Below are 21,600 nucleotides of genomic sequence, written 5' to 3' on the forward strand. Positions count from 1 at the left end.
ATCTGAGAATAGTTTGAAAATCCTCTTGTGGGTTTGGGCTTTTCTTGTCACAGTAGTTGAGTGAGACCACGTGCAAACTGAATATTTAAATTTCAGTAGTATTTATATTAAAAAGCAGAAGAGAGAGAGAGTACTGGCAGTGGGTGGCCGTTTAACACACATTACATCTGAAGCTGTGTATTCTCCAAGTATTTTTCAGTTAAGCTAAGAAGCACTGCTTTCAACTGAAACTGAGCCTCAGAGCATCTCCAGAATGAAGATCTCTAGAATATTCAAGTTACTGTTGTTCATGATCAACTTCTGTATAAACAAACCTAACAGTCGCTGAAATCTTAGTCTCAGTAAAGGCAGAAAACAGTATTTTAGGTTACTTTTTAAAAGAGTGATATGAATTTTCCTCAGTTGTTAGCTCTCTTTCTCCAAGTTTCATAACAAGATGGGAATATCATTCAGTTTTTGTCAGTGAAGCAGTAACATAAAAACATTATTGTAACTGTCTCGGGTTTGTGTAGTCAGGGCTTATGAGAATAATTAAAAGCACATTGGTGAAGCAGAGAACTGCTTCCTTCAAGAAAACTTAAAGAACCAGGAGTTTCCTAAATCATGTTCTGTTGACTCTGCAGATTTGTCTTCTAATGTAATCTGACTCCATTAAGTCAGACCAAAGACTTGTATTTGACAGTGATTTGTTTGCAGTTGCCTGAGAAGAAAGCAAGGACAGGAGAAACAGGCAGTGATAACTCCTTCATCAGTAGGAGTTCTCAGCAGTCTTACAGGTTAGGGCCAGCTGAGGCACATGGGATATTCAGTGTATGCCCTTTCACTTTGTTTTCCTACAGCTTTTTCTGTTTAGTTTCTGACCCACATTTGGTTTTTGCAGTGTTCTGTAGAAGTACTTAAGTATGAGAAACTTGTTTGGACTGATTGCCTGAAAAACTTGGTGCTTGCTAGATCTTGTGTTAGAGAGGTGAGCCAACATTTCATACCTTCCTGCCAGTTTCTATTTATGGATCTCTTCCATGCCTGTCCTCTGCTATCCCTCCCTCTGCCCCAGCTCAAAGACACAATGGAGCTGTTTCTTGTATACAACTGTTTGCCCTTTCAGTGCCTTTCTGTTGTGGTGCATTTGAGTAAAGGAAGCCATATCTGTCACACCATACCAGAGAGGTGCCTATGTTCATAGTGGCACAATTGTATTTGTTTGTGTTTGTCATCTATTACTTTTGTAGTTATTGATTATAGATTCCTCTGTTTCATAGCTGCTTGTAGGAGGATAGAATATGAGAAAATAGTGTAGAAAGTAATCTTACCCCTAAGGACTTGCAGCTGGGCCAATTAGCAAAGATTAGGAGCAGGCCTGGCTTTACCAGGCCACAGCTGTAACCAATGAGAAGCAGAGTGCTATAACAGAGTGGGGTGGCTGGTTGAGAGGGGAACTGCAGTCAGTTGGTTACTGTGTGAAGAAGAAAGAGTCAGTGCTCTGAGGAGATGCTCATGAGAAACACCAAGAAGGTGTGAAACTTTTGTGATAAGGAGGCAACAGTATGGACCCCCTGCAATAAGATGACGAGAGTTGGAGACCCCGATGTGATTCGGGAAAAAGGACTCAAATACTAAACTGTATGACCCTGTGGATTTGGGAAAAAGGACTTAAGTATCAACCAATGTGATCTCGTGGTGATTCAGGAAACAAGACTTAAACATTAAGCAATGTGGTCCCATAGTGATTTGAATGGAGAACTGCATGAGGAAAAGTAAGAAGAAACAGAATTTACTAAAGTAACTGTAAGAACTAGAAAAAGAGTAGTTCTGTTATTCAGTACAATGTGTTTATTGATTAGTGAAATATATCAATTGCAGCTATTAATGTTTGTTAAGTATGAGTATAAAAGATTTTGAAGATACTTTTTAAACTGAGAAAAGCTGCAAAATGGAACCAACATTTAGAAATACATATATATATATATATTTGTACTGTAATATGTTGTCTGAATATTTGTTGTAAATGAAATACATGAATGCGTCATAATGTTAATTTATTTGAACGTGTCCTTCTAGAAATGCTGCAACTCTGTAATTAAAAGAAAAAGGGGCAATTGTAGGGGGATAGAATATAAGAAAATAAAGAGTGTAGAAAGTAATCTCACCCCTAAGGAGTTGCAGCTGGGCCAATTATCAAAGATTAGCAACAGGCCTGGCTTTACCAGGCCACAGCTGTAACCAACGAGAAGCAGAGTGCTATAAAAGAGTGCGGTGGCTGGATAAGAAGGGAACTGCAGTCAGTTGGCTGCTTTGTGAAGAAGAAAGAGTCAGTGCTCTGAGGAGATGCCCATGAGAAACACCAAGAAGGTATGGGACTTTTGTGATAAGGAGACAACAGTATGGAACCCCTTCAATACGATGACAACAGCTGCTCCCTGAAAATTTACCTAATATGTGCATGAGACTGTGTACTACAACACCCTGTTTCCTGTGCAGTGATGGTGGATTTGGGGCCCACTCTCCAGGGTAGTGTTTTTGCTCCATGCCTTTATTGTTAGGGCAAGACCCCTTCTTGAGAGCTGTGTGGAAGTCCAGCTCTCTAGAGAGATTTTAGTTTTTGTTTTGTTTTGGTTTTTTTTTGTTTTTTTGTTTTTTTTTTTAGCTTGGTTATGTCCAGTTAAGTGATTCTCTTGGTTATGTCCAGTTAAGTTACCTGGATATTGTTAGTGGGGTATATAATCGTGTATTTCAGATATGCAGTGCATTCAGGTGATATTAGGAGAAAACAAAAATCATGGAATTAAGCTTGAAAATGTTGGGAAATTTGTAAGCAAAGTAGTTCAGTTAAGTAACACAGGGGCCCCACAGACCTATCTTAGTACTAATTTATATGGTTGGCTTTTACTTTCTCTGTTTTGGTCAAATAAATGTAAGTGTATTATTTTTTGAAGGCAAACATAACAGAATTTTTCCAGGGAATTCAATTATTACTTTGAAATATTCAAACTATAGTTAACTTCTCATTTATTGCACTAAGCTATTGTAGGTGCTTGTATTCTCCAAAAATAATAAGGATTGCACCATAACTACAGCAGAGCAGGATAGATGTAAAATACCTAACTGCTTTGTTCTCTGCTTTTTTAAAATACAATGCAGCCTCTTTTCTAGGTAAAGCTTCAATTTTACAGCTGTTTTCACTTATAACATACCTGCAACTTTAAATGTATTTTTCTTTTAATAAACAGTGTTATATTTTGGTGACCCTGAGATGTTTTTATTTGTGATTCAGATCTCAGTAAATGATGGAAGTATAATAATACATTATCCAACTGCAATATGGGAAAACATATTCAATCTTTTCCCACCCCATCCCAATTTAATTTCCTGTTCTGTTTTGATGGGGGTGGATTTCCTTAAGTGAAGAGGACAGCTAATGTTACTGAATATTCACCCCCTTAAACATTACAGGCTTCTGCTTTACTACAGTCTTTTCAACCTACATATATTTACATTTGGGCAAAACCAATACAACAGTGGTAGGGCAGATACCTTCCAGTATTCCAAAGAGCATGTTAGTGATCTTTGTATTGAAGTGATAAGAGACTTAATTCAGTTTCCTAGGCAACCATCCAACCTTGCACTAAATTTCTCATAAGGTGTTATCCTTTTATGATTAGCAACATTGAGTGTGCTCTGCAGCTGGCATCAGTGTTCTGGGAGTCTAGACACACAAATTTGGAATCTTTCTTTTAGTACTTCCACTTCAAATCTTTGAAAATCCTTTGGAAGCAATAAATACCAGGGTATGTGTTCTTTTATAAGACTGTGTTTGTATTCTGGAAAAAATAAAGCAGTGTTTGAGTGTTACATCTTTTGGTATTTAAAACTACTGCTTGTTCTGTGATTAAAAGCAATGTTACATAAGAGTACATAATTACTGTATCACAGTCTCTTTTCCCAGGTGATCACACAATTATTAAAGTAATTGTATATATCCAAAATAAAAGAGACAATTAGAATTATGGGCATATGTGTCTGGATGATAGGATTTCTGGGAAAAGTGTCTACTCATACTTTTAGTTTTGTTCTCTAAAACAAGTGAATATGACTTGGCCTTCTCCTTATTGTGAAAAGGAAAAGAAAGAATATAGTAAAGATATTACTAAAATAATTAGTACAGTAAAGGAAACAGGATTTGTTTCAGTTTTACAGTGCAGTATTAAACCATGATTTATTTTTCTGCATATATTGAACTGTGCATTAGTCTGTTACATAACTATATTGACATTAGCTTTTACATACAACCCTACAAAATGTTGCAAAATATTGTACTTATTTGAAAATTAAAGGAAATGTAATTGACAGTTAAAACAATGAAACACAGATAGGTTATATTTGTAGATGTACCTGTATGTGGAAGTCTCAATAGGGATACACATTTTACACACAAAAACTCCATATGTAAATGTGTTTATATGTTTAATAGTAGTTTCAGATTTATCTTACTATGAAAAGAAACCACTGGGCAAAAATAATTTTGGGAGATAGTTGTAGTGCCAATATTAACATGTGAAACAAATTTGAAGTGTTTAAATTTTTTCTAGGTAGTTTTTAGAAGGTGTTGGAAGAGCGTTTAAATTAGTGTCCTCACACTAATTGAAATGCTCCATCAAATTTATTGTTACAATGAAGCCTGCAAGTCTCTCTGAAGCCTCATGTCCTGGATGGGTGCACTCTTCAGTGGCTTAAAAACTGGCTGGCTGGCTGAGCCCAGAGGTTGATGGTCAGTGGAGTTAAATCCAGTTGGTGACTGGTGGCAAGTGTATTCCCTAGGACTCAGCGCTGGTTCTGTTTAGTATTTTTACCCATTATCTGGACAAGGGAATGAAAGGCACACTCAGTTTGAAGATGAGACCAAGTTGGGCAGGAGTGTTGATCTGCAGGAGGGTAGGAAGGCTCTGCAGAGGGATCAGGACAGGCTGGAGCAGCGGGTTGAGGCCAATGGTTTGAGGGGTCAGCAAGGCCAAATGCCAGGTCCTGCACTTGGGTCACAACAACCCCAGGCAGAGCTGCAGGAAGAGCACCTAGAAGTGTTGGTTGACAGTGGCTGAACATAAGCCAGTGTGTGCCCAGGTGGCCTGGAACGCCAGTGGTGTCCTGGCCTGGATCAGGAGTAGTGTGAGCAGCAGGACCAGGGCAGTGATTGTCCCCTGTACTTGGCACTGGTGAGGGCACACCACGAATCCTGTGTCCAGTTTTGGGCTCCTCACTGCTAGAAGGACATTGAGGGGCTGGAGCATGTCCAGAGAAGGGCAGCAAAGCTGGGGAAGGGTCTGGAGCACAAGGCTGATGAGGAACAGCTGTGGATTATGTAGCCTGGAGAAAAGGAGGCTCAGGGGTGACCTTACTGCTCTCTCTGTAACTATCTGCAAGGAGGTTGTAGCAAGGTGGTGGTCGGTCTCTTCACCCAAGAGACAAGTGATAGGACAAAAGGAAATGGCCTCAAGTTGTGCCGGGGAGATTTAGATAGGATATGAGGAAAGATGTTGTCAAGCGCTGTTACGGCCAGGGAAGAGGGTGAGTCACCATCCCGGAGGTATTTGCAAATCTCTTGTAGATGTGACACTGAGGGACAAAGTTTAGTGGTGGTCTTGACAGTGTTGGGTTAGTGGTTGGCCGTGATGATCTTAAAAGAGCTTTTCTGACTTAAATGGTTCTGCGTTACCTGATGTATTTTAAAGCAGTTGTAAGGGCTTGCAACATGCCTTAACTTTTTCGGTGAATTTGGATTGAAAGTATTGGTCCAAGAATTTGGAAATACTTGTTTGAGGAAATCAGTGTTTAGTGACACCCAAATTGTAAGTTTTTGCTTTTTTTCTTACTTAATTATTGAATTTTTTGGTGGAAAAGACTCAAGTGTGCAGTTTAGTCAAGCTGTGACTCTCTAATAAGTGGTTTTAATGTGGTATGGAGAAATGCTTTGAAAATCCATGAAATCCATGAAGACCAAGAACTGTATTAGCATGAGCTACCATGGATATATGACATGTAAAAAATTTCTGGATCTTCAGGTGTTAGTGCCTGACTTGATTGTGTTCTTATTTTTAATTTTTATTAATTGAATTGGAATGTTGAGACTAAGGGCGCATTCTGCTGAGGAATCAAGATTAAAAATGCTTGCAGAACAATTAACATAAAACGTGGAATAATTAGGTTGGAAGGGACCTTCAAAATTATCTGTTCCGTGTCTTTGCTTAAAAAATGGCCAAGCTATGCTGTTAGAGAAAACTTGGAAATTAACTAACTCAAGAAACTGAGTTGTTCAGATCAAGTAAAGCAGGCTTTTCTATTCATATGAAAGATGTCTTGTCTCAAGGATGCTTTGTTGCATCTAAATGTGAGTCAGGTGTTTTGTCTGATACTGCCTTTTCATTTTATAGCTTACTGACCTCAGTAAAAGCTGTGCTGGATTGTTGTAGGATTTTCTTAAACAATAAAATGCAGACTGCTTCATTTTTTTTCTTTTTTGGAAAAGGCATTTAGGGGATAGCCTAGTATTTTTTTCCTCCATAATAGCTGCTTTTGTATTTTTAAATGTAACAAAAATACTAACTTCCTACAATACCTCAGAAAATCCTTAAATTTTCTTTGATTTCCTCTTTAGCTAATGGTCACAGCTGAAGGTCATAACGGATTAAAGGCACAACTTTTTTCATCTTTGTGATTAGATTCTCTGAGGTTTCAGTTAAAAAAGAAAAAAGTAAAAATCTATGCGGGTGTTTTGGTGCTTTTTGGGGTTTTTTTTGGTCCTGGCTCGCTAGTACTGGAGTTTATTAGTAGTGGGAATTCATTTTACCTGAAATGATCCGTGCCTCAGTGATAGGCTGTGATTTAAAATGGCATCTGCTTGCTGTCCATGGGCATTTCAGTGTATGACACCTAGAAATGCAGTGTTTTTAACTCCGAGTAGAGAAATCCTAGCCTTCTTTGCTTTCAGCTTGATTCTAATTAATTCTAGTTATGTAAAAAGCCTAGCTTAGAGCTTAAAAATTTCAGAAGATGCTATGAATATTTGTTCTCAATCTTCTACTTTTCTTTCAGGTTTAATACACCTCTTGAAACTCTTTGGCCTTTAAGACTATTCTCATGTTCCTGAGATTGACGCCTTGATAGGCACATGGATAGATCATATAAAAAAAGCTTTTGTTTCTTCCTCTCTGCTGCTGCTGATGAACAGTATTTGTCATTAATCCCACTAATGCTGTTTTTAATTAGCTCCTGGAGAGACCCCAAGAAGCACATTAGTGTCTGAAATTGCTGTTGATTAAACTGGCCAGGACTTTCTGTTGAGGAGGGGAGCACTGAGGCCCTCTCTGAGAGCCTGCTGATGATCCTTTGCTTAGAAGTAGCCCCTTGACCACATGGATCTGTCAGCCTGGCCCTGTGGGATACTTTTCTCTCCTGTGCATCCTGCCCAGAACAGAGACTGCCCTAATTGCGGGGGCAGCTCTTTCCCTCCCTCCTTTCTAATGACAGCTGCTCAGTGCTGCTGCCTGAGCTGGCAAGGTTTCTCAGGAAACAAAGATATTGCTGCCTAGGTTTAATCTCTTTCTGTCCTCAAAGACATTTCTTTTTAGTAACAGAATTTTTGCCAACATTGATAACGTTTCCTCAATAAAGATTCCTTTTTGCTTAATGCTTTTTTCCTGTAGTAATGGACTATCTAAAGTTGATTCATAGAAATAGGTAGACCTGAGACTTAAAATGAGAACAGTTGTACAAAGAGCAGCAGGTGTAAGTGGTCAGAGGAGGAGAAAAAGCAACAATACAAACTGAAAAGCTCCAGAAGGAACTCTTATTTTAACAGAGGGAAATTGTTTGTGCTACCTATGGCATTCTTTGCTGCAGGGGTCATATAGTTAAACTGCTCAGGTTTTTAAAAATACATTGTGTGTTATTCTAGGCAATTTCTGCAATTTACTTGCTTTGTCATATTCAATCCTAGCAGAGGAAATAAATATTTAATCTCTCAGGCTGCTCTCTGACTCTGAAGGCTGGTTGTGGCCTTTAGTCGTGCATCTACTGTCCCAACTAGTGGTGATAAAATTATTTGATGAATTTGGAAAAAGGAAAATTTATTCAGATGTACTCAGATAAGAGAAGGAAGGCAATGGGAAAAGAAATTGATGGGATAATAAGCTCTGGTATGGATATAGCAGAACGGAAAAAGGCATAAATAGCAGCTCAGATGTAAATGCACAGCATTGTCAGCCAGTTAAAGGGGGTGATTGTTCTGCTCTGCTCTACCCTGCAGTGGCTTCACTGCAAGTGCTGAGTGCAGTTTGCGGCACCAGAACATAAAAAAGACATTAAATCATTAGAGAGTGTCCAAAGGAGGCCAACAAGGATGGTGAAGGGTCTGGAGGGGAAGCTGTGTGAGGAGTGACTGAGGTCACTTGGTCTGTTCGGCCTGGAGAAGGGGAGACTGAGGAGGCACCTCATGGCAGTCTGCAACTTCCTTGTGAGGGAAGAGGAGGGGAGGGCACTGATCTCTGCTCTGTGCTGGACAGCAACAGGACCTGAGGGAATGGCCTGAAATTGAGCTAGGAGCAGTTTGATTTGGATATCATTAAAAGGTTCTTTGCCCAGAGGAACAGGCTCTCCAGGGAAGTGGTCGCAGCACCAAGCGTGACAGAGCTTGGTGCTGTGACCACCACAGAGTGTTTGGACAATGAACTCAGGCTCATGGTACAACTCTTGGCGTGTCCTGTGCGGGGCCAGGAGTCAGACTCAATGATCCTGATGGATCCCTTCCAACTCAGAATATTCTATGACTATAAAATAGCTGGTCAGTTTGAGATAGATGTGGTAGAATTAATGTCTGCTATAGAGTATTTTTGCTACCACTTTAAGGGTTTGTTCAGTAATCAAAACCTGTAAAATTGTGATGTAGAAATCTTAGCAGGAAATCCTTGGGAGAATGAGATTTCTGCAATGTAGAAATCTTAACAGGAAAACCTCAGGAGTGGCTGGAAGTGGTAAGAAACTTTGACAACATGCTAAAATGTGGTGAAAAGGCAAGTTGAATGAAATACAGGGCTTCACAAAAAATAAACAACAGCTGCAAAAGGAATCACTGTCTCCTAAATTTAGTGTAGTTTTTTTTTTCTCAGCATATCAGCAGAAATAAATAACAGAAAGATGTCATATGTTATTAGGTTTTCCAAAATCCATTTGAAATAATTTAAGAATCTAGGCAACAAGATAAAAGATGGATAAGGTAAATGTAAAACAGTAGGGTTGTTCAGTCCAGATGGCATGTGACAAATTATACACCTCACTGAGTAATTTGTTAGGAGGCCACCACATTGAATACAACCTTCATGTATGGTCCTACTTTTTCTTTGTCACCCTTCTTTTAATTCTGACATCTGTTGGAGATTGTTGAGTTTGCAGGCTGATGCCAGGAACAACCAAATGCATGTATTTGCATTGCAGTATAAAGAGGGACACTTATTCAATAATGCTAGTGAGAAATCTTGTACATCTTATAGGAAAGGTAGCAGCCAAAATGATGTTCTGTTTTGAAACTTGATCGATGGGAAACCCAACTTCCAATGATTTCCTGTTGGAGCTTATTCTGACAGAGAAGATGAACAGCCACACTGGAAACCAGCTGGTGGTTGCCAGCATTCAACAGCCTAATTTCTTTTGTCTTGTGCAAATAGAATGTAACATGCCATATATGGGGTCTTACAGAAATTTGAGCTTTTAGGGGAAAAAAGCCAAGCCTGCAGCCATTTGGGCCCTTTAACAGCTCCCACAGCGTGTTGTCCCTCTGTCAGAGCTCCAGGAGTGGCAAAGGCTGCTGTGTTCAGTGGCTGCACACACGGAAATCTGCGGGCTGTGTCATAGCTTAGTTTAACTCAGTGACCTCATCTCTGTTCAGCAGCTTCTCTAGCTGTTCTCTGTGCTTGCCTTGGTGATTTGAGCAGAGCCTTGGTATCTGCAGCTCCATCAAATGACTCAGAGTGCTAATTAGTCACAAAGGAGCCGTGTTCCCACAGAACTGGCACTGGCTGTGTTTGTTTCCTTCTCTGTAAAGCCAGAATTGCCTTCAGCTGCCCAGCAGTCAGGTCAGTATGGAGACATCACTAGTGGTGTAAGGCATGGGGACAGGGTCAGTTCTGAAGTGCTGAAAATGGACATGGAAAGTACTGTTGGCAAGAAAAATATAATCAGTAGGTGTAAAGTGATTGGAAGTTCATGGGACTGGTCAGCTGTGTACTCCCAGAAATAATTTCTTACGGTCTGGAGTTCTTTCTCTGTTCACAAAATGGGAAAAAAACCCAAAACCAAACCCAACCACCAAACAAAGCAAAAACACCCCTTAAAAACCCAAACCATAAAGAAAAAGTCCCACGCTATCAAAACAATGGTAATCCAACCCAGACAAAAATCCCCCAGACTCTTCCTTCCAAACTGTAAAACGAAAGTAGCTGTACTAATTTCTTCAGAGGAGAAACGGTAAAGAAGATAGATGAAAAACACAAAACCTTGATAATGGTGGCTGAAGATGTCAGTGGACTATCCAGAACCAGTAGTATTAAATACTCAGATTAGGACACTAAGAAAGCCTTCAGGTATCACAGGAGGGGAAATTCCAACTTCAGCAGTGTATTTGTCAGTAACAAGCATGGTACAGAAATGGCTGCTGTTTTTGATATAGGAACAGAGGACTCAGGGAACCTCCTCAGAATGTATGACTCTCTTCCCTTTATTTTGCTGGCAAATCTATTGTTTAGTTATTACTATAAAATCATTAAGTACTGGTAAAATGACTTCAGATCTGCCTTTCAAACAATAGCCAAATACAGTTATTTCTTTAGTGGGTAGAAATTCTTCAGCAGTCTGTTGAGGTCAGGCAGTAACTGCAAAATATCCTCATGTGTTCAGTAATATAGTACCAAATGTAGTAAAAAGTTATTTTAGTTGTGAAGATTTTTTTTGGTTTTTTTTTTTTTTTTTACTTGGAGTACCTTACATCACTGTCTTGTGAGGGATGACATCTCCACTAATTCCACCAACTCCATCAGTTGTGCTTCCTGAAGTAAAGCAGCACACTCGGTATCATCACCCCTCATTTGTAAAAAGTGTTACTGAAAGCACTGGGGGGAAGAATCTCACGAAGGGTTGGGCCCAGATGGAGGATTGGGAACCAGTACAGCAGTTTGTCTTACAGCATGGAGCTGGCTATGTATTCATTGGGATATCTTTCCTAATGTCATAGCATTAATTTATCTGATGTAATCGTAAGCTTCTGTCCGGAAAAGCAAACAAAAAGAATTGGCAAGTCCTTTGATTTTGATTTTTACTTATTTTTAGGATTTGAAATCATCAGCTGTCATGCAATTTTTCTTAAATACTATTCAAGGATGCTTGTTTTAGCATAGTAATTTTTAACAATGCTTGTACTGAAGTAAGGCTGGGTTTCCTGAAGATACACTGTGTGAATAAAGGGATTTAAAACTTTGGATTTTCTTACAATAAACAGCAAAGTCACACTGATTTAAAATAGTCATATATTTCTATTCCAATTGTTTGCCACTCACCATGCCTAGCATTATTTTTTAGAAAAGCCAGACATTTTGAAGCTACGTGGAACATTCTTTGAAGACAGAATCAAAGTCATTCATACCGTTTTGAAAATGGGAATTTTGGTTTCTTTTTAACCTGTTGAAAGTTACTATTTTCTTCTATTTCAGCCTTATGCATTTGTTGTTAGTCTTATAAAATACTCAGAAATGCACTTGAGATTTTAAAATATTGTGGCCTACTTAAACTCTGATTTTATTTTTGAATGACATGTATATTACATCTGTTTCAAAAAAATACATTTAAGCATTAGAAAATGTCCACTGGGTGTTTAATCTTTTTTACTTTCTCTTTTTCCCCCTTTTTGTAGTTCTCCTGGCTTTGATAGATCGTATGGGAGATGCCAAAGACCAAGTTCGAGAGCAAGCACAGAATCTTATATTGAAACTGATGAGTGAAGCAGCACCACCCATGGTATGATTGCTTAATGCAGATTCAGATGGAGGCCTCCAGTGAGCTTATGACATTTGTATGAACTTTGAACATGTCACAATGTTATTGCCACTGCTAATGGTGTAAATGTTAAAGATACTCTTAATGGATTGACACTGATGTATTGTTCAGCTAAAGATAAAAATCTTGGCACAATGTGATTCTGCATATTTTGCACATCATAGCTTAATTCTGGGTAGATGTTTTTATGCCATGTGTCAGGGTTTTGTTAATTAAAGCATCTTCTGGGTTTGGACAGTGGGAATAAATATGTTTAATTAGCTCCAAATTGATTTAAAATGAGACTTGTACTTGAACATGTAGGACTAGTCCTACAGTTAAGGTGCACATTTTCTAACTTAAAAGAACATGGCCTTCTAGCTGTATGACAGCGGTGCTCTGTGAACCATGGACAGACTGAGGTGGGGATAAGTTGCCCTTTAGCTTGTCATTTTTGGTTGTAAAAAGGCTTACTTAACCTTCAGTTCTAAGCATTTTGTGGCTTCTGAGTGCTTCATCTTATATCTTGACTCTGTGAGTCTGAAAAATGGAAGACTGTTTAACAAGATTATATTCTTGAATAGGGGTGTTATTTGGAAGTCTGGAGACCCTGGATGTGAATAAGAACTTACTATTTTAAGTTTTCAGTTCCTGAAGAAAAGCTGTTTCTGAGTTCTAATTCTAGATGTTAATAAGAAAAAAAAAAAATGGGGTTTTGTATGTGCTAATTCCTGGTTTTGTTTATTCATAGATTCAAGTTTGAATGTTTGTGTGCAGTGAGTAAGATGTTGTGGACTTTAGCTAGAGTGAGAAAATTATTGTCAGTTGCTTTGTTTGTCTGATAAAACATGTGGCATGTTGGCTATTGTAGAACATGTTTATTTCCCTTTGGCTACAGGTCTGGTTGGGATTTAGGCATCAGGGTCTACTAATATCATCCACAAAGACATTCCTTTATCTGTTCACAAGCTGCAGTGTCAGTCATAATCGTTGACCAAAAGACCTGGTAGTATTTTTTTGTGTCAAAGTGCCAGTAGTTCATAAATGACATGTTACTGTGCCCAAGATGCTCCCAAATACCTGGCATACAGACCAGCACCTCCACAGCAACAGCATTTGGACAAGTGCACAGCAAAGCACCTTGAAGATACCTTCAATTGCTGATAAAGAAATTGATGGTAGTTGCTTTGTGCTAAACCCTTGTCAGGAAAGTTTTACATTGTTGGTCCATCTTTGTGCAGAGTTCTTAGGCTGTACATAGAGGTGATGGAAGGAAGTTTCCACCCCCTGTGGAGATGACTCTCTGTCAGAAAGCATATGAGGTTTGTGGGGTCCAAGGAAGACCATGTGTCTGTCAGACAAGGTCTGGCTCTCCTGGTAGCTCCCCCAGAGTGGGAGAAGCCTGGCTTTGGTTGTCTGCTCTCAGGAAAGCCTATGGGTCATTACAAATTTGGATGAAAAACATCAATCATCCTCACAGCAGGGACCAAAACAGCAGAGTCTTTCCTGTGCCTCCAACACTGAAATACAGAGCTTTAGGCTCTCTGCTGCAGACTGAAGCATCCCTTTAGAAGAGCTGAGTGGAATAATTGTTTGAAGATTAAGTCCTGTAAATTTCTTTCTACTCAACTCACCTTCCCTCTTCTAGCATATTGTTGAATAATACTTAATTTGTCATGTCATTAAATCCCTTTACTTGTTTTAGATGTTTGGGGGGTTTTTGTTTCTTTTATGAGCAAGAACTAGATGTAGCTGTTTATGGGCAGGAAAGCATAAAAATATAGGTGGTATAAATGTGCATGAAAGGGGCTAAGAGAGCTTAATATCAACTCTTACTAGGAACTTTTGAACGTTAAAATTTCTAAGCAGCCATTTGAATTTCTCTGCTTAAAAAAATTTAGCTCTTAAGGGATAATTCAATGAAAGATGAAATTTCTCTTTGGTCTGCTTTGCTTATTTCAGTAGTCAGCAGTTCCCTCTCCACCTGTATTTTTATACATCTAGCAAGGAGATTTCCTTTTTCCCACGTTTGTCCATGACAGTGGGTTAATTGGAAGGATGTTTTCTTCCGTAAAACCCTGTTCTTTGTTTTTAAGCTATGCAGTTTTGGCAAGCCGTATCCTGCTCGTCTAAGGTTTGTTCTCTCTAAATGCAATGAAGTATAAAACAAACAAACAAAAAACCACAGATGGGACAAAATTATCAAGCAGGGCTCTAATTGGAAAATTTTATGTCTGCTCCGAAGCGTGCTACCTCATTAATAAAGAGGGTGCATATTCCCTGCTCTTGCGCTCTGTTTCTGTTGATCAGCAGCTGTTTGTGAAGGCTTTATTTTTTTTCCAGCAAGCCGATTGCAATAATTAGCATGTAATACATTTTAGCAGCTTTGTGTGGCGTCATTACAGGTTGCAGTTGCAGCACTCCGGGGTGCAGTTGGCGGGAGGGAGGTGCCTGGGCTGCAAAGTGTGCAGCTCCTGGCAGTGTGCAGCCATCCATCGCTAGGCAACGCTGCCCGGATGCTGGCCGGGCTGCAATGGCAGCGCTGCAGCTGGGCCGAGCTGCAGCCTGAGCCCGTGCAGCTGCTCCCAGGGAGAATCCCCGAGCTCCTCTTCTCCACCTTGGTGCTTCCAGCACCCTGATACACGGCTAGAGCACGGCCAGGAGATGGAAAGGTAACGGGGTAAAGGCAGCAGGCAGAGAGCCAGGGCGGGCAGAGGAAAACGAGTGCGCAGGGAGGTGAGCGAGGGTGCAGCGAGCCCGGGGATCCTACCACAGGAAGCGGCAGCAGCGCGGAGAGGAGAACCGAAAGCGCAGCAAAAATGGAAGCACAGGAATTAGAACGAGGGGGCAAGAAAATCAAAAAATGAGGAAATAGATCTAAAGCAAAAGTAAGGGAGAAGTGAGCAGGAGTAGGGGTAAGGACAAGCTAAAATGGATGTGAGGAAATTCTGGCAGGGAAACAGAATATGAAGCAAAAAGAATATAGTAACTTCTGCTTGAGTCAGTAGTTTGTAATGTTAATGTTTGTTTTGTGTGCATTGACTGTAACAATTCTGTATGTTTTAAGAGCTGTTTGTTAAACAAGGAAAATACTCAGCTAGATTGCTGAATGACTTTTTTTTAGGAATTGGTTTTGGTGTAGAATTAATCTGTGTTGTGTTCCATATTGTGCATTTCATAAGTTAATTTTATCACTTTTCCAGTGGACCTGCCTTCTGTTATTTTTTTTGCAACTATTATGAATGTAATTATATGGAATAGAATTATGTTGTATTGTGCTCCTGGTAATTAAAGACCATTATTTCTGCTTTTATAGTACATTTGGGAACGCCTTGCTGTTGGTTTTAAACACAAGAATTACCGATCCCGAGAAGGAGTGTGTTTGTGTCTTGTTGCTACCTTAAACATGTAAGCTTTTTGTTTCTATGGAGATGTAATGGTTCTATCCTTCTTCTGAATGTCATTTTTCTCTGAAAGTAATCCTTTAGGGAGTCTGCTTCAATTAAATTAATATATAGGAAAAATCGAACTACTTAAGTAGCGGGCTTTCTGAAAGAAAGACTAAAGTTACAGAAATTTTATCTTATTTAAAAGTAGATAAAGGACTAGTAAGAGAGAGACAGAGCTTGATTGATGTCAGTTTGTATTCTATAAAATCTAAGCCAAAAGTTCACTTCTGCAAAAATTATTTTCCGATTTTTTCTTAAAAACACTCTTCTTTTTTTTTTTAGTTACGGTGCACAACCATTAATCCTCAGCAAGTTGGTACCACATCTGTGTATAGCATTTGGTGACTCCAACAGTCAGGTAAGGATTTCAGTACTTTCTGGGCCTTGAACAACTATACTTTGACAGAGCAGTGAAAGCAAAATAAATGTAAGCATTCAAAGAAAAGCTGATAAGAGTCCTTGTGTGCAGCAGATCATTATTTTCTACCATGAGAAAAAATAAACCAAATTTCTTCTTAATCAATCCATTAAGAAGATGAAAGTAGAGTTGCAAAGGCAGCAGTATCATGATATACTGGTCCCTTTAGTTTTGTCTTCAGAAGTTGAAACTAGTAATTGCTGAAAGTAATTGTTTCTTACAGAGCATGTTGAAGGAAAGAAATAAAAATAAGCTATTGACACAAAAAGCTACCTCTAGAAGCAGCCCTTACGTGAAACCTGTGCTAGTTTGCCAAATTTGCTGGAGTTAACATTATGTGTAATTATCCAGTTGGAAACCAAATGGCATTTAAGAACATGCAAGGACTGTCATTAAAGTAAGCAAAAACATCTGCAGTGAAAATCAGGAAGTAGTTCATAATGGTGACGTCTGAATCTCAGAAAATCTTCCAGTGGAAATGGTTAAAATATCTTGATTTATCTGAAGTTGTGTTTGAGGGAAAAGACTATGAATACAGCAAGGGAGAAGATAACATTGGTAGGAGATGGACTTTTAAACAGGATTGGTCTTTATGCTTAATTTCTGAATGCAGCAAAGTTCTTATCTCCCCTGTGCTGCATAACACTGTTCTGTTGTATAGAAATTCTGTTGAGAATTTGTCCTGTTTGCTGATCATTAGTAAAGATGTAGTTCACATCTTGCTAGAGCAATTTTATGTTCATTTTGAACTGCTGCAAAGAATAATGCTAAATGAATTCCAGACCTTATTTATAGCAAATAATGGCATTTACTAAAATGCATTTTTGACAGTTTTTATTGTGATGGCCATGGTTTAAAATTTTTGAAGAGGCACTCTATCTCCTTTCCCCTGTTCTTTCCCTTTTCAGTGTCCTGCCCTATTCCCTTTCTTGTGCTGATGTCATGCCACTTGATTCCAGTTGAAATAAATAAAGAAAATGCTGATCACTTTGGTCCACTCTTGTGGGCAGTCTTAGTCTTCCAGAAGGACCTTGCTGTGTGTCAAAACAGATGGAAACGAGATGAAATGTCAAGACTGAGTGCAGGAGCTAACTTTTGAAAGAATTTCCTGCTGTGAGCGAGTCCTAGATAAAGCACATTTTTTCCACAAATGCTATTCTTATGTCAGATCCAGAAATTCCCTCTAAAGCTGTTATTTCTAGGATTTTTTACCATCTGGACATGCTCTCTAACTTGGAACAAATGCCATCTTGATATAACAGTTCTATTTCCTTTTCACCCTCACTGTTTCAACTGAATTGGCATACAGGGCCATAGAAACTGTAAGATGAGTGGCCTGTCAGCAAATGTTGTTTTGGTTTCTATAACCCTGAAATTAACAATTTAAACTGTTCACAGGTGAGAGATGCTGCCATACTAGCCATTGTAGAGGTTTATAGACATGTGGGAGAGAAAGTACGAATAGATCTCACAAAAAGAGGAATTCCTCCTGGAAGGTGAGCTAGCTGTTCTGATTTTGTAATTCTGAGCCATTTATGTTTTACTGTTTTTTATCGGAACTTTAAACTCACTAAAAATGCTGTTTTTAAATTACTGTAATTTTTATTTTATATTCTAGTTAGTTTTGCCTTTCAGTATGATGTTACTAGAGTTTCTGACTGTGTTGATTAGTTTATATGAAAGAAAATTTGTTATTATTATTAGTATTATAATAATTCATATGAAACAAAACATTTTGTTTCTACCTTTGATTAATTAAGAAAGCTAGACAGAGCTTGAAATTTCACTTAGTGAGAAAGACTGTTTATTCCATAAAATCTTTAAAATTCCTTGTTAAGACAATTTATACTTCCTAAAATGTGTTAACCCCTTAGATATTAGCCTACCACTTTACCATCACCTTCATCTCACTTCTTTTTGATAAAGCTGAATATGTCTACTGCTTGGTTTCAGAGAGAGTATCAGATGAGTGCCTTATCAGACCCATCTAAGAAACTAAACTAAGAGCTAAAACTTAACTCTCCTAAGAGAAGGTTCTTAGGAGACTTCAGAGCACTTTCTAGCACCTGAAGAGGGTGTAAGGAGAGCTGGAGAGGAACTTGTTACAAGGATGTGATAGGACCAGCGTCAAGGGCTTTAAACTGGAAGAGAATAGGTTTAGGTTTGATATTAGGAATTCTTTTCTGTGAGGATAGTGAGACACTGGAACTGGCTGCCCAGAGAAGCTGTGACTGCCCTGTCCCTGGCAGTGTTCAAGGTGAGACTGGATGGGGCTTTGAGTAGCCTTGTCTAATGAAAGGTTATCCCAGCCCATGACGGAGGGGTTGGAACTGGATGATCCAAAACCATTCTATGGTTCTATGAAAGAAGAAGGGCCATGGAAGAAGGGTGTTGAATTTATTGTTTCTCTTTCCAGGCAGAGTTGAGACACAAGTTTACCCTGCCTATGAGAATGAGAAGTTGCACACATTCTCTTCTATTTAATGATAGTCTTGTTTTTAGACTAGTAGTGGGTTAAATGGTTACCACAGAAGTTAGACCATATTACTACAATTTAAAAAATTAAGTTTCCTGTCAAATAAGTGGAACATATCCAAGAAGATCTTCCTTGCATTAAGATAGGGCCTTGGACATGTTTTGGAACAGAGAATAAAAGAGTGCAGATATCACAGCCTTTTTGCAAGGAATGTTGGGTCTGACTGTAAGTTCCTCACCATTTTCAATTCCATGTGATACAAGCTGAGTACATCTTGGGATCCAAATAGGATTAAACACCATAGGTGCTTTGTATCCTCAGGACAATCAACAGCTTCTAATTTAGTTGCAGTAGGTGCCAAGTTGTTGTTTCTACTGTCTGAATCAGCTGAATACAAAATTCCCCCTGATCTGAAAGCAAGCATGGTTGTATAATTTGCATTTACATAAAGAAGCAAGGCTCTACTTGGTGCATGTTAAATGGGTTGTTGCCACTAAATCTCTAACAGTTTTGCACCTGACAGTCAGGACTATTGTTAAATAGTACATGAGCTGAGTGTCAGTGCTGTGTCCTCTGCAGTAGTTTTCAGGTTGGGATAAAGGAGGGAGTTAGGATTTGCCTGAGTTAAACATGAGACTGCTGCTCTCTGTCCCATCCATCCCTGACAGAAAGCAGAGTTCCTGTAGTCCTGTCTTACTCCTTCACACAACTAAGAAGGCGTTTGACAAAGCTCAGGAAAGACAGATTAGCTCTGTGGTAGCTCAGACTGTTGTTCCTTCAGAGGCAGACCTCATTTAAGACGTTTCTTCCCCCGTGCCTGTCAGAGGTTTTCCCTTTGCTTAGATGCAGTAAAATTTTCATAACCATAAAAGTGGTTATGCAGGAGCTATGATCTGTGGGGAAAAAACCCTTTGATGTAGAGTATCATTATTATTTTGAGGGGAATCTGTGTTCATGTGTGTGTGTCTGGGTTGGTTTTAAGGGTTTTAAGTATTACAGATAATCTGTAGTTCAGACACGGCTGCTTTCAGTTGTTGAGTTCAGCCTTAAAGAACTGCATTGCAGCTCCTTTGCTGTAACTCAGTGCATTAAAAATTACATGTAAACATAAATATTAGCAGAAAAATCTATTACTTTAGTGTTTGGTGCACACATGAATCAATAGAATGTAGGCTTGTTTTGTTTGCATAACAAATTACACATTACAGAGCTGTGTGTTGCTGCTTGAATGCACTCCATCCTAGAGCACTGGAAAATAAGAGCTCCTGTCTGCTGAAAGGAAGGCAGGAAAGTTAATCAAGCATTGTTTTGAGAAATTGTTCAACTTCCTTAAATATGCAAATGGCATATACATGTTGTGTCTGTATAAAGCCAAATACAGTTAGTACTTTAATAATAGTAGGCTTAAAAGGTTTTCTAATCTGCACCTGGTAGGGTTTGCCTTTGTGGAAAACACTGGATTTTCTGCAGGGCTTTACTGGACCTGTCAGAATCTAAGTAATGAATAAAATATGGGATCTTACTTTTGTAGTTCAATTTTACTTATTTACTATTTATTTTTGTTCAGTGCATTTCTCTTCTTTACTGAGATTAATTGGTGAGTTTGTTTATAAATAAAATCAGTGAGTTCCTCTTTCTATTTGTTATTTTTTAACTTAGAAATCTCAGATTATTATTATGCTTTTTTGCTTGAAGCACTTTCTTTTTCCAGAAAAATCAGTGTAAAGTCAGTGGTTGGAAATTTGGATGTTGTTTTCCCTTTTGTTATAATTGCTGCCAGAGAGGTTTGACAGTCTTTGGTGTCAGACCTGAAAGCAGTAGTGCTAATATATTTGTGAATAGTGAAAATGGATGTTTATTTATTGCTCAGTGAGCCAAAAATACTGAAGAGGTTTTGTTGTCTATGGGCCAAACTGAATGTTTTGCAGTATGGAATCTGTGTGGCTGATCTTCCCTGAATGGAAATAGTATACGTGGCTCTGGATAGCAGTTACTTAGTCTGAGTGTTAAAAGCTTTTATCATTGAGGAATTCATCTGACAAATTTCCCCACTGTTGCTTGAGAAACAGAAATGCAAAAAACCAGTCATTTGTTTAGTTCCCATGTCTAGGGCCAAACTTCATTTCCTAAAATGTTGAAGAATATTGCAGTATGCGTTTCTGAATACCACATTTTATGTGGTATGCACATTCTACTTATCTGTCTAGTTCAAGCTGTAGATGAGATCCATCTGTGTGTCCAGATGTGGACACATGTCTTCAAGATCTTTTTTTTTTTTTTTTTCCCTTAGAAAGGGGAAATATGGAGAAACAACTGCAAAGTTTGATATGGGTTATTTCCTGCTTTAGACTCAGTTTGGACATAAACAACAGACTAGTTCACCATCCATTCTTCTTCTTCTTTATCCTTCTGCTGTTGATAGGGGAGTGGTGCTCTTTTGCCTCTTCACCAAAAGGTCCACACTTTTAGGTACCCCCCTTTGCCTCTTCACTAAGGTCCACACTTTTAGGTTTGCCCCTCTGCTCATCATATGAGCAGCTGAACTGCATCAAGCATTGTCTTGAAAAACAGCTTTTCAGTGTGAAGTGTTGTGCACATTCTCTGGAAGCATCCATGTTTCCATGTGTGCATGTCAGCTCAAGCTGTGTCCTAGCAAGGTACGTGTGCATTCCTCCTGTTGCCCATCCTGTCACCTGCTGGAGGAGAGGGTTTGGCAGGTTGCCAGGAGCCCCCATTTAAAGTGCTACAACTTCATGCATTCCTTCATTTATTCACTGACAGCCCATGCAGAAATACCTGCTGTCCCAAACTTGTGGTTTTTGTCAATGGGAATTTTCCCATCTATATGAGAAGTTGAGGAAGACCTGTCTATGACTATTTGGGAAAAGGAGATAGTATTTCTGTCCACCAGTGACTTGTGGTGACTTCAGTGGTTGATTTTGATTGCCACATCCAGAGTTGGGCTTGCAGATATGAGCTGAAGGAGTAATAATGCTTCCCTTCTCAAAAACATTCCTTATTGCCAGTAAAACTGGTCTTCATCCAGCCCTGTAGAATTTCTTGGACTCCTCTTGGCAGGCTCTCTTTTGCCAGGAGCTGAACCTCCTGTAAACATTATTAAATTGATGGTGGTTGCAATAATTTTAGAGACTCTAGCCCATACTGCCTTGCTGCTTGTCACCCTGTGA

At 39.0% G+C, this 21,600-nt stretch overlaps 1 protein-coding gene across 9 annotated transcripts in view; it reads left to right on the forward strand.

The window, feature by feature from the left end:
- CLASP2 (cytoplasmic linker associated protein 2) overlaps positions 1 to 21,600 on the forward strand; it is a 146,641-nt gene that overhangs the window by 14,398 nt on the left and 110,643 nt on the right. For 8 of the 9 annotated variants that reach the window (XM_059472711.1, XM_059472721.1, XM_059472728.1 and 5 more), the window contains exons 3-6: positions 11,948 to 12,051; positions 15,386 to 15,477; positions 15,801 to 15,876; positions 17,335 to 17,432. In XM_059472711.1, the coding sequence (XP_059328694.1) occupies positions 11,948 to 12,051; positions 15,386 to 15,477; positions 15,801 to 15,876; positions 17,335 to 17,432 (370 nt within the window). Of the gene's footprint in view, positions 1 to 11,947; positions 12,052 to 14,671; positions 14,742 to 15,385; positions 15,478 to 15,800; positions 15,877 to 17,334; positions 17,433 to 21,600 lie in introns of those variants that run through there. The other variant, XM_059472775.1, reaches the window with a different exon arrangement.

Source organism: Ammospiza nelsoni, chromosome 1 (genome assembly GCF_027579445.1).
Source record: "Ammospiza nelsoni isolate bAmmNel1 chromosome 1, bAmmNel1.pri, whole genome shotgun sequence".
Lineage (NCBI taxonomy): Eukaryota > Metazoa > Chordata > Aves > Passeriformes > Passerellidae > Ammospiza > Ammospiza nelsoni.